The 12,773-nt window shown below is 43.3% G+C and overlaps 1 protein-coding gene across 2 annotated transcripts; it reads left to right on the top strand.

Moving 5' to 3' along the window:
* The first annotated feature begins 3,853 nt into the window (after positions 1-3,853).
* Gprc5d (G protein-coupled receptor class C group 5 member D) lies at positions 3,854-11,954 on the top strand. 2 transcript variants are annotated; one of them, XM_010638401.1, is made up of 3 exons: positions 3,854-4,751; positions 10,513-10,580; positions 11,685-11,954. In XM_010638401.1, exons 1-3 carry the CDS (start codon positions 3,854-3,856, stop codon positions 11,754-11,756), a joined length of 1,038 nt encoding a protein of 345 aa, XP_010636703.1. In that variant the 3' UTR covers positions 11,757-11,954. The 2 variants fall into 2 exon arrangements, with proteins under 2 accessions (XP_010636703.1, XP_010636705.1); XM_010638403.2 differs by lacking the exon at positions 10,513-10,580.
* Positions 11,955-12,773: the final 819 nt, after the last annotated feature.

The following is a 12,773-nucleotide window of genomic DNA, read 5'->3' as shown; positions in this document are numbered from 1 at the left end:
GTATCCTCTGGAATCCCTTTATCTTTTGTGTAAACTTGAGCTTTCTGGCTTCAGACAGACATCAGTTGTGCCCAAAACAAATAAAAGAGAGCACTGCGTCCCTACAATTTTCTTTTCTCAAAGGAGAAAATGGGGCTTTAAGTTGAAGAATTGCTATAGCTAGAACATCACTTCAGAATGACTTTGGCAAGTGTTTGTTAAGTTTCTGACATATTTGCAGGTGGTTTCCATGAAAAGGCATCTGTTGAAAAACTACACTGCTATGAAGCACTTTTGCAAAGCACTTTTATCATTAGAATCATTTAATCCGCCTAACCATTCACCCAGGAGGTGGTCTACCTGGGGCCAGGTGCTATTCAGGCAAAATCTGTGCAACCTAGTTGGGAGTGGTGACACACACCTGCCTGTGCAACTTAGCTAGACTATGTGTGAAAATAAAAAATAAAAATGACTGAGGATGTAGCTCAGTGTGAAGGCCTTGGTTTCAATCCCCAGTACCCCCAAAAAATTATGGAACCAGCTATAACCCTGTCAAAGAGATGAGATTCATACAAGCAACTTGATAAATTTCTTGTTTATTATTATTCACTTATACCTGTTTATTGTTTAAAACTTCATTTTTACTGACAAATTAACTAGCAACATAAAATGGGCAGAAATCTGAAAAGGGCCGTAAGTCATACTGAGTTGATGGTGGAAGGTAATCAGTGCATGCCCGGGTGATCAGGGAAAGCAGGAAACGTCTAGGGGATCCAATGAACTAGATCATAGAGGTAGGGAAAGTGTTGGGATCAGAAACAGGATCAATGGGAATAAAGCAAATGGCACTTCAAGACAGGGACATGTCAGTGACTGTAAGACTCAGTCTCACTTCCACTCCACGGAGCATGAACAGCCGAAAAGGCCTCCACAATGCTGGGTCCTAAAACCCAACAAGGCTCCGGGAGCTCAACAGAGGAATGAGAGTCACCCAGGAAAGAACACACCAGACTAGATGGTAAACAGACCTTTATTAATCTGGACAGACGGCACTCTCAGAACCAAGTAGCTGGCTCAGAGAGGCGCCAGCTCAGGGGCTGAGGTCCTTTTCATAGGGGAGTAAAAAGGGGGGTTAACATTCTAAGCTTGCAGGCAGGGGACAAGGGTCTGCTGATCTGAGCTGGTGGTCAGCAGTCACGTACTCAGCAGTCACACATTGATGATTAACAGATACCTATAGATGGTTCAAAGGTCACCAAGACATTTAGGATTAGCAAACAGTTTGACAATTAACTGGGAGTCTCTGTATCTCATAGTCTAGAACCACTAACACATTAATCAGGATCCAGACTCCAAACACTGCAAGATTGCCTTACATTCCTTACATTCCATTTAAGCCAGGGTTAAAACACAGGTTGGGGTTATGGCTACAATGGGAAGGGGTTAGAGCACTGTCTCCTGGGCCCTTTGTTATTTAGCATGGGCTTGTAATTTAGGTCTTACAAGATGACCAAGGGATAGCTAACGCCTTTGTGAGGCTGCAAGAAAACCAACCTGGCTAAACTATTGAGCCTAGATGGGAAAGGTGGGACAAGATCACAGAGCACTTCGCAACTACACTAAACAAGCCCTGATGGAGGGTCTGCAGAAGTCTTTTGTCAAAATGCAAACATCCAGGGAAAGAATGACAGAGTAAATGAGAGGGGCGGGCATTCGACACAGCCTACACAGGGTAGATGGGCTGTACTGTACGTCACCCCAGGAGAAAAGAAACGTGTGATTTCAGTATCAGCTGGTGACCTTGAATTGTGACTGGTTCCATCACAGAGCCTAGGAATGCCCCAGTGAAGCAAGACAGCAGGACATTCTGGTGGGGGTGAGGAGGTGAAGGGAATCTGGAAATCGCAAGTAAAGCCATGGGCAATACCAGAAATGCCCCCACCTATGACGGATCACCAGGGCCTGAGGGAGGATTTCAAAGAGAAATGCACAGAGTAAACAAAAATCCTCTAATTTACAATTTTGCTTTTTGTTTTTGGTGGGGTCTTTTGGTATTTTTGGTAGTGGTGGTGGGGGTTGAACCCAAGGCCTTTGCAACTGAGCTGCATTTCTGGCCTCTTTTAATTTTTATCTTTATTTTTTTGGGACAGGATCTCACTAAACAAGTTGCCCAGGCTAGGCTGAACTTACAATCCTCCTGTCTCAGCCTCCCAGAGTGCTGGAATTACAGGAGTGTGTGTGCCACCACATCTAGTCCACTGAGCATTTGAATGCTAATGGTAGGCAAAACTGCCCTTCCAATGGCCCAGTGAAATTCTTGTTCGTTTCTAAAATGGATACTGTTTTGAATCTTACAATGAAACGAAGATGTAGGGAAGTCTCCGGAACTGGCTCTTTCAGGAAGTAGGTCAGAAGAAGGATGATGTACCCCTCTATGGGGCCACATGGGCCACATGTTGCTTCCTGAATACACTGAAATATATGAGGAGGAAGCAGACTTCCCCACATTCACCCCCCTTGAGGACCTCCTAGAGACCAAGGTGCCTCTGGTCAGCAGAAGAGTGAAAAATAATGGTTCTCACCGAAGAAATCTGTGGATGAGCTGCTGTGAAACTGGAATAGGTGTGTCTTTCTGTCCTTCCGGTTCTTTTTATAGGCACTGCAGGAACCTGAGTGAGGGCCTACAGCTCTTCCGCCCATTTGGGGAGAGATTAAAGAAGCTGAGGTTGTCTCCTTCTTACTCATTTGCAGTTAAAGCCTCACCAACACTACAGCCTCAGCTTCCAGAGGGGACGGGCACAGAGGAGGTAAGTCAGAACTAAGGGCCTGCTGCCAGCTATAGACCGGGATCACTCCGGCCACCTAGTTTGGGAATAACTGAAGGGGAACGGACTCAGGGGTATTCAGTAGCAAGGTGGTTTGGCTTGATTTGGTTGAGTGTGGTTTTCCCCAAATAAATATGTGGAATTTTTTTTATCAAACCACTTCAGTCAAGACATGGATTTTGGTACTAAACTATCCAAGAAGTTATTTGGAAAAAAGGCGCCATTTTGTATAATTCTTTCATAAACAAACTGCAGCTGTCGGATAATAACCTGTTGCACTGGATTGATCTGAATTGAAAGAAGAAATAGTCATTAAATTAAAATTACTGGGAAAAATCATCTGCCTATCTCCTTGAAGCAGGGAATCTGTGTTTAGAATAACCCAGTCAGTGACCCGCTAATGTGGGCAACCTCTGTTGACTTAGACGGAATCCCATCAATCATGCAAACATTGTGACATCCCCCATTTTATGGAAAAGATTCTGTATTTGCTATCATAAGGCCTTAAAAACTGTGATACTAAAATGCATGAGATTTCAAGTCCTGCCTGGGCAGCTTTAGCAATTTAACGAGGCTCTATCTCAAAAAGACAGGTGAGTTATTTGGAGCCCCAAAGAAATCTGTTCTGCTTCTTCCAGCAAGAGTATGGAGCGATCCTCAGAGAATCTTAGGTTAGCTTTCTCACTTGCTTTCCTGGCATCCTGTTTACGACAATGACAAATCTGGGGGTGCTGTATGTACCAGCATTTCCCATTCCCGGAGACTATACTTGTATATATCTGCTTTTTCACTGCTCTAAGGAAGCTTAGCATTTAGATAAGTATCAGTAGTCAAACAAAATGGAACTTGTGTCTTCTCAATGTCCTAGTGACACTTTAGTAAAGCCATTTCCTTCAGGTGCCTAGGTATCTTCATGGGGGAATGAGAGACACCATCCCTCCCTGCCTCGATGCCTAACATCATTCTGGGGATGGATGAAAAGTCCCGTTTGTCTCCTCCTCTGCAGGGTAACGGAAGACCATTCCTGTGAGGTCCACCTAGAAGTCACCATGTATGATGACTGCATGGAGCCCACCAAAGACTATTATCTCTTCTGTGACAATGAGGGGGCATGGGGCATTGTCCTGGAGTCCTTGGCAGCAATTGGCATCGTGGTGACCATTCTGCTGCTCTTAGCCTTTCTCTTCCTCATGCGAAAAGTCCAAGACTGCAGCCAGTGGAACGTCCTTCCCACCCAGTTCCTCTTCCTGCTGGGTGTGCTGGGGCTCTTTGGACTTGCTTTTGCCTTCATCATCCAGTTCAATGAACAAACTGCCCCTGTGCGCTACTTTCTCTTTGGGGTTCTCTTTGCTCTCTGCTTCTCCTGCCTCCTGGCTCATGCCTCCAACCTGGTGAAATTGGTCCGGGGCGGGGTCTCCTTCTCTTGGACAACAATCCTGTGCATTGCTGTTGGGGTCAGTCTGCTGCAGACCATCATCGCCATCGAGTATGTGACGCTCATGATGACCCGAGGCATGATGTTTGTGCACATGACACCCTATCAGCTCAATGTGGACTTTGTTGTGCTGTTGGTCTATGTCCTCCTCCTGATGGCCCTTACGTTCTTCGTTTCCAAAGCCACTTTCTGTGGCCCGTGTGAGAACTGGAAGCAGCATGGACGGCTCATCTTTGTCACTGTGCTCCTCTCCATCATTATCTGGGTAGTATGGATCTCCATGCTCATGAAAGGCAACCCACAACTCCAGCGGCAGCCCCAGTGGGACGACGCGGTCATCTGCATTGGCCTGGTCACCAATGCGTGGGTTTTCCTGCTGCTGTACATCATTCCTGAGCTCTGCATTCTCTACAGATCATGCAGGCAGGACTGCCCTCCACAAGGCAATGCCTGCGGTGTGGTCCCAGTCTACCAGCACACCTTCCGCACAGAGAACCAGGAGCTCTCCAGAGGTACCGTCCTATGGGGAGGTGGGCAGGGTTCAGGGAAGGGAAGGGGCTCCACTGAGAGAACCGCAGAGAAATAGGCCAGCAGGCTGACCAAGAGGAATCCAAGAGGAATGGTCAGACTTTTGATGAGTAACTTCATAATTCAAGTGTGGAGATGAAGACACTCAGATTCAAGGTTAAATTTTTTATGAAAAATTAGCTCTTCCAGAACAGAGGGTGATGCGGAGGGACCAAGACAGAAACAAATCAGAGATACTAAGTAAACAAGGCATAACTGTGAGCGCTCAAGCTGGGTAAAGAGAGGCACCCGTGCTAAAACCCATTAGTCAGCCACAAATGGGACTTAGGCCATGCTTTTGAGTGACATTGAACACTACGTCCAAATGAGTCAAGTACAAAAGTCAATCCTAGAACAGTGGTTGGTATTTTAAATTTTTGAGTCTCAAAGCTAATTTGTCCCAACATAATCTTAAACTTTTTGTGGGACTCGCCACTCATAAAAGACACAGGACCGAGCAGCTTCTGGATTTCCACTTTCAAACTATTAATCATTTTAAATCTTCCAAGGTTTATTTTAAAAAGTTATAGGAAGGATCATTCAACATTTAATTAATTTAATCCAAATTCTGAATAAAAGTTCCGATGTGTGATCTTTGTTTGACATAATGCAAGTTGACTATATGATGTTTTCATGATAATTTCTGGGTCATATTTTTAGCCTTATGTAAGAAGACCAAGCCATCTGACTCTGTTTTGTTAGAAAATAAAACATACTATCTATAACAAAAAGGATATTTGGTCCCCAGCACCTGGGGAAAATAGTGCTAATTTCGGTTATCTGGAAATATATCAAAACTCATTAATTCCTTTTTGGAAACATCTGGCTTATTATTCAGAATTCACTATCATAGCTCTATATCAATTTTTGTGTCTTAATAGGCAACTGATTTCTTACATTTTTTTCTAAAGTGTAACGATGGTGTTATTTTAGATATTATGCAGTACACATAATGTTCACCAAGCTAAAGAAATTAATGTAAAGCTTTCATTTTAAGTGTATATACTTTTTTAAGCTGTAATCTCTGGCTAATTGCACATTCAAATTAAATCCTGTTCATTTAAATGCACCCATTAATCCTTTTCAGCTCAGTTGACCAAGAATCAGAAATTAACACTACATCCTTCCTCTAAAATTTTTTCATTGTTTGTTGATAATGTGTAATCAGATCTCTGGAGAAGTGAGGCAGAATTGCAGAGTCCATCTTTCTTGAAAATTCTTTTCATAGTTCTTACCAGAAGATAAGATAAAAGCTGCTGTGTTGGTTTTGCTATTGAATGTTTCCACCAAACAGAAGTCAGAATGAAGCTCTCAGAGTTTCACAATAAATACACAGTTGTAATGATCAGCACTCCTTACCTACCCCAAATATGAACCATGTGTTTAAAATTTTCTAAGGAGTGTCTTAGTTGAAGAGAAAGTGTTTACAAAAGGACCTGTTTCCTGACTTGGTCCGCACAACCCTGTTACCCAAGCCAGATTAGAAAACCCATTTCTGAGGAGGAAATAATGTGCCAGTCATAGTCATTGCCAAAGCAGTTTGATACTTCATGGAGAGAAAAAAACTGATAGTGTAGTTAAAAAAAAAAAATCTAGATTTCTCTCTGAGAGTGGACAAAGTCACCAGAAACTTTGAGTCAGTGAATAGTCAGAATATAGGTCACCAGGAAAAAGTACCATTGTCAAAAATTAGAAGGCTAATTAAAACTCAGTTTAAAAATGCAGGACTACAGCTACTTAGGAAAAATACACAAATAAGGTGAGAAGTAAAGGAACAGTAAGTAGAATGAGCCTACGGGTCACCATGGGTCAGGAGCCACAGGCGAACGCTGCTCTCCGGTGCCTGGGCAGTTTACTGAGGAAACATTCAAGGCACTAAGTAAACAGATGTGGCTGCCAAGGACAACCTTGTCCTCATCCTCCGCATGGGTCAGGCTCCAGCGAGAATTTCCATCCCAGGCCTGGGATTCTTTAATGAGAAGTGTGGGGTAGAAAACCACAAAGATGATTAAAGGGTTATAGCGTCAGACCTGTATGCAAAGGGTGAGACAATGACCCTGACTTGGCAGTTCTGAAGTTCTTTATGTGCCTTTCTCGTAGGTGACCCAAGTGTTGTCTCTCCCCCTCCCTCTCTCTCTCCTCCCTTCTCTCTAAATTCTGGACCAAAATACAGCATTTTGTGCAAGTCCAGGAGGCCAGCTGCTGTCATATGACTCTTCTGACTAATGCTATTTGTAGCAGTGGCTCCGGTCACATAAGTATTTGATTTACCACTGGGTTTATGAGGGCAGAATTATTCAACTGAAAGAGAAGTAAGTCAAAGGGTGATTAGTGGAGAATTTCACAAGTATGAAGACCTCCCTGCAAGAGGCTATTGCCCTGTTGTTTTCCATCTCCAACTAAAAACAAGGGGTGGGGATGAACTTGAACCAAAACAGGAGGAATTTAGATCAAATATGAAAATAAGGGATGGTAAACACTTTTCTGGAACAGATTAGCAAAAGGGATTAAGGGCTCCATCTCCCCATTTTTCAAGAGAAGATTAGACTTTAATCTCTCTGAAGTGGCTTAGGGACTTAAATCCAAGATATAAAAACATCTGGATAGAGAGTAAAAATGCAATCAGGCATGTCACGACAGGACACTGAACAAATGGGTGTAAATATCCTTTCCCCTATCCTCTAAATAGGTATTGATTAGACTTTTTAAATCAGTTCCTCTTCACCAGAATCTTAAGCCAAAAATATAGATATATACTCTCACAGCATTTGATTAATATTTTATAACCTCAACATATTGTTAGGCTCAGGAAACTGTAACATAAAGATGCTCAAGAGTAGGGCAAAGAACCTGTGCATGTATAAATAAAGTAATTAAAATGCAAAGTAAAAATGCAGAAGCCACTATGTGAATATTTGATCAGTCATCTACATGCATCTGGGATTATGCTATTTTTTTTACATATCCTTCATTAATTAGATTACTTGATGGATATGTTACTTGTTTTATTTGTGGAGTTGGTGAGTTTTTTAATATGTCTGCTCCCCAAAAATGTATAAGTAACATCCAAAAATAAATGGATAGATTACTTAATCAACTAAATCAGTTGCTCTGGGAATTCACTGGGAATTTGCAAAGGTCTTAAATCTAGTAGACTGTTAACTACCCATATTTTTGTGAGATAAAAACTTCTCTATTACCTACTTTATCTTTTTTAGATTAATTAGAATATTGTTACATGAAAACTTGCTGAAAGAAAGACACATCTATGTTCAAAGTATCACAATACTGTGGACATTTTCTCATGTGATATTTGAATGTGTATAGACAAACATAGCATGATTCTTTTTTAAGGTATTAGGGCAAAGATAGTCAATGAATCTACATAATACAAAAATGGGTCAATGAGTGCAAAATGAGACGAACCAGGAGAGAGCTGTTCCTGAAAACATAGACTTTCAGAATGTGTTCCCAACTTTTGCGAAATGTAGGCATTTTTTAAAATTCTCAACATTTTTGTTCCGCAAAGCACATCCAGCTTTCCAAAGGAAATCCAATTCACATGGTCTCAGGTGTCATGACTGTCATTTTTGTTCGTCCACAGGAAGCTCTCTTTGTTACTCCTAGGTGTCGCAGGGATCTGCAGAGGTTGATTCCATGGGCGTTGGGATGGAATGGTGGTTCTCCAAGGATGGGGAGATTCGTCGGTGAGATAGATGGGGGAAAGGGTGACCAGTGGATGTGGTTACAGCCAAAGAGGGCATAGAAATGCTGGTGTTACATAGTAGGGAGTGTTGTGTGCTGTGTGTTGTATATTTTTTTAAAAAAAAACTAAAAGAAAGAAAGGATTCAGAATATTTTTCATCGTAAAGAAATGATAACTGTCAGGAGATAGTTATGTTTTCCTGGATTTGGGCATTAAGGAAAGGATACAGGCATGGAAATGTCACATAGTGCTCCCTTATGGGTCCGATTTTATTTATCAGTTAAAAATAAACTGAAAAAGAGTTGCAGGTCAGACAGTGGGTGAGGGAGACTAGCAGAAAGCAGGTCAGAAGACCGTGAGTCTGGGAAGGGTTTGTGCAGTGTCCGTATGGGGTTTGACACCCATGGAGATGACAGCAGAACCGGGCAGCAGCATGCGGGCTCCAAAGCTTCCCTCTGCTTCTTTCTCGCCAACTGGGAAAAATTGTTCCTGCAGACACAAGACCAGGGACTCCAAAGACCCCAGGGATCCCCTCAGAGTCTTTGTTGATAAATAATAGTTATTTGCCCCTCCCTACCTCCTCCACCTGCAAATGTCAGGTCTTCCTCAACTCACAGTTCCTATCATGAGATGGTTGCCAGTTGAATATAAAGCAATGCACATTCTTTTGGTAAATCCAGGAGCAATACCTGGAGCTGGAGAATTCATTTTTCTAAGTATGATTTGGTCTGATGAGAATGTTGGGTGAAAGCTGGCTACCAAGGGACCGAAGGTGGAGGAGTCAAACCAAGGCTTCAGTTTGTTCTGCCTTGAAAGAAAGATAAGCATTTGCCTAGTGCAATGGTATGTACACGCCTGCAATCCCAGCTACTTGGGATGCTGAGGCAGGAGGATTAAAGTTTGAGAGGTCAGCCTGGGCAACTTAAAAAAATCCTGTCTCCAAAGTTTTGTTTTAAAAAAGAAAGAAGCTGAGGATTTTAACCCAGCAGCCCCTGGATTTAATCCCCGGTGCTGGAACAAAAAGGAGGAGAGTAGGTGGAGAAGAGGAAGGGAGATGACAGGCAAACACTTCAAACCACACAGCATCCAGCTCCTTTTACAAATGCCAGTCAGAGGAGGTTCTCAGAGCATCAATTAAACTATACACCATCACCAGTAACAATATACAAAGAGCACATGTTTTTTCCCTATATCATGCTCTGATCCAAGGGTTTTATCATATATTAATCATGTCCTCAAAACATCCCTATGCAACACACTTACTATCACATCATTGTCTCTTATTTCTATCAGGAAGTAAAAGCACCAAAAGGTTAAAGAACTTGGCTTTAGGTAACACAGATGAAGGGCCTAGCGATTGTTCTCCAGTATTAGAAGCCTTCTCCACTCGGCACTACAGCCCCTGAGTGTGAACACCAGGGACACAGTTATGCCTGTGGCTATCCAAACACAAACAATGCATCGAGCATGTGCCTGGCCTTGGAGATAGACAAGCATCTGTCTTCTCGAAGCTTACATCTGGTTGAGAAGACAGACGTTAAGCAAATAACTGTGTGTGGCTGCTCTCCTACAGCACAGAATGTCTCTAGGGGTGTTATTATTATGATTACTATTATTATATCCAGTCTTAAAAGTTGAGAATTAAGCTCAAAGGGACAATTTTTTAAAAGTCTGATGCCCAAGTTCAGATAATTAATACTAAGAGAGCAAGTATTCTGCTCTGGGGCTGGTGGTCTTTCTCTAGAAAGTGATGGGGATTCTTCCACCCCTCTAGTAACTAAATGCCTGTGCGCTTCTCCTGGACACACATATACAACCTTCCTTGTGCACTTTTAAAATACTCCTAAATCATACATTGTTTCGGTAACAGCCTTAACTGAATATTCCTTTTCAAGGGTCAGGGGCCCCTTTGCATGCCACTGAGGCACTTCGTGCACCTCACAAGCTGTTTCCCCATGAACCTCTGACACTAACCCCACCCTCCCTCCTTTGGCTTGCAGCCCGAGACAGTGATGGAGCTGAGGAGGATATAGCATTAACTCCCTATGGTACTCCCATTCAGCTGCAGGTAAATGTGCTCCTCTCGTCTGCCCAGGAGGGACGTAGCAAGCACGTCTTCCTTCGAAGAGCCTTTTGGCTCCACTTGCAATGGCCTTACTGACCTAAGACCCACAAGCCAGGGCAGGATCATCCCCAAAGGCATGGAGAGCTTCTGCCATCCAGCTCCTAGCCTTACCAGGGTAGCACAAGACAGGCAAGGCTCCCATTCTCCTCCGCCCACACCTCTGAGTCTCCTGTCTGTCCTGATGCAAAGGGATGTCTCTGGAAGGAACAGGGAAGGTAAACATTTTGTATGAGGGTGAAGAGGAGCCAGCTGACCTGGCCTTGCATTGAGGTCAACAGAAGACTGTAAATAGGAGTTTGTGCTGGCTCTGTTTTTGGGATCAGTGGTCTTAATGCATCCCCTGAGCAACCCCTATGCCTCTCTGGATCACTGTCTAGCTCAAGCCTCCAAGGCTGCCCCCCAGGACAGGGCAAGGACAGGATGCCCAGATGGATGAACCTATTTTAATCCTTTTGGGGAAAAGACAGGGAGCCCTGCGGAGGAGACTGGACATCACTCACATCTGTACTGTGATGGCTCCAAGACATTCAAATCCAGGCAGCCAAAAATACCACACAGGGACCCAGTGCTGGCACAACGGGGCTGGGAAGCCCCTAAAATCCAAGGATGAAAGGCATCCTCAGACTGCTGTTCAATGAGCTTACCAGGCAACCAGCTGAGCTAGACCCTCTGGACTGTTACCTGAGATTTTTGCCTTTTTCTAGAAAGACACAAGGATGGAGGACATGGCTATAAATCATTTGCTCTAATTAACCCTCAGGAGGGCATTTACACAATGAGAAAATCTTTATTATCCCCTCTAAGACTTCTTTGGATGAGTTTCAATATCCAGTAATCAGCTATTCCAGAGCCTTGCAAAAAAAAAGATTCTTGTTAATGCCTAAGAGGGTAGCCTGAGATGAGTAGGCTCAGCAATTTTTTTTTTTGTCTTTTTCATTAACAAAGAATTAAGTGATGGTTAGATGATAATATTTCAAATGCAGTGCTGGAGATGATCGTTGCCCGGGTTGGCTCAGGGTGTTTAAGATGGCATTTCTTCCTTTCCAGACTGTTGACACCACTCAGGAGTATCTCATCCCACGGGCGATGCTGAGCCCCCAGCAAGATGCAGGATTGTAACGTCCACAGGAAACGTGAGCTGGGGAAATCCAGGACAGCGTCCTGATCAAGGTGGCCGGGATAGAGAGCTGGGGAGCTTAGGAGTCACACTTGCGACAGTGCCTCTGCTGGTCCGTCCTCTTCCGATTCCTGGCCCTCCCCATCCTTCAGGACACTGCATCCAACAACTACTCTGTCCTGCAGAATTACACCCTTGCTGGCCACCCTACCTTGTCTGTGTGTCTCTTTCTTCACTTGTTTGGAGGGCTGTACCAGCCCTTTTCTAGCAAACCTGAAAAGAACTGGTACCATGCATTAGTGGGATTGAAATGCCCCATCTGAAGAAATTAGGCTCCTTCTAATGCGACGCAGTAGAGATGTTAGTAGCAGCTTATCTAGCGGATTCGCTGGTTAGTCATACTTTTAAAAAAAATAACAAAATGAACCGTTTGAACCAACATTTGAGCGTTTGACTCACTAGTGGTAATTATATTGACCCTGTTGTATACAAAGTTCTCTAAAACTTTTGTTTTAGCAAAATTGAAATTCTATGCGCTTTGAGCTAGCCCCACCCCACAGCCCCTGACCTCTGCTGTTCTATTTCCTGTCACTATGACTTTGACTGCTTTAGATGCTTCATACAACAGAATCACGAAGTATTTGTCTTTCTGTGATTGGCTTGCTTCACTCAATACAATGTCCTCAAGGTCCATCCGTGCTGGAGCATGTAACAGGCTTTCCTTCTTTTTTTTAAGGCTAAATAGGCTTTTATTGCCTGCATACACCATGTTTTCTTTATTTATCTGTCAGATATTTGAGCAGCTTCTACCCTGTGGCCTCTGTGATCAATGCTGCAATGAACATGAGTGTACAAATCTCTCTTTGAAATTCTGCTTAAAATCTTTTGTTTTGTTTTGTTTTGTTTTTGTTTTGTTGAGACAGGGTCTCACTATATAAATCAGGCTGGCTTTGAACTCACCTTGATTCTCCTGCCTCAGCCTCCTGGAGTGCTGGGCCAAGCTTTGCTTTCATTTCATA

The sequence above is a fragment of the Fukomys damarensis genome, unplaced genomic scaffold (genome assembly GCF_012274545.1).
Source record: "Fukomys damarensis isolate Sample0158 unplaced genomic scaffold, DMR_v1.0_HiC HiC_scaffold_19, whole genome shotgun sequence".
Classification (NCBI taxonomy): domain Eukaryota; kingdom Metazoa; phylum Chordata; class Mammalia; order Rodentia; family Bathyergidae; genus Fukomys; species Fukomys damarensis.
The sequence above is the reverse complement of the archived record's forward strand: the minus strand, read 5'-3'. Positions and strand labels throughout refer to the sequence as shown.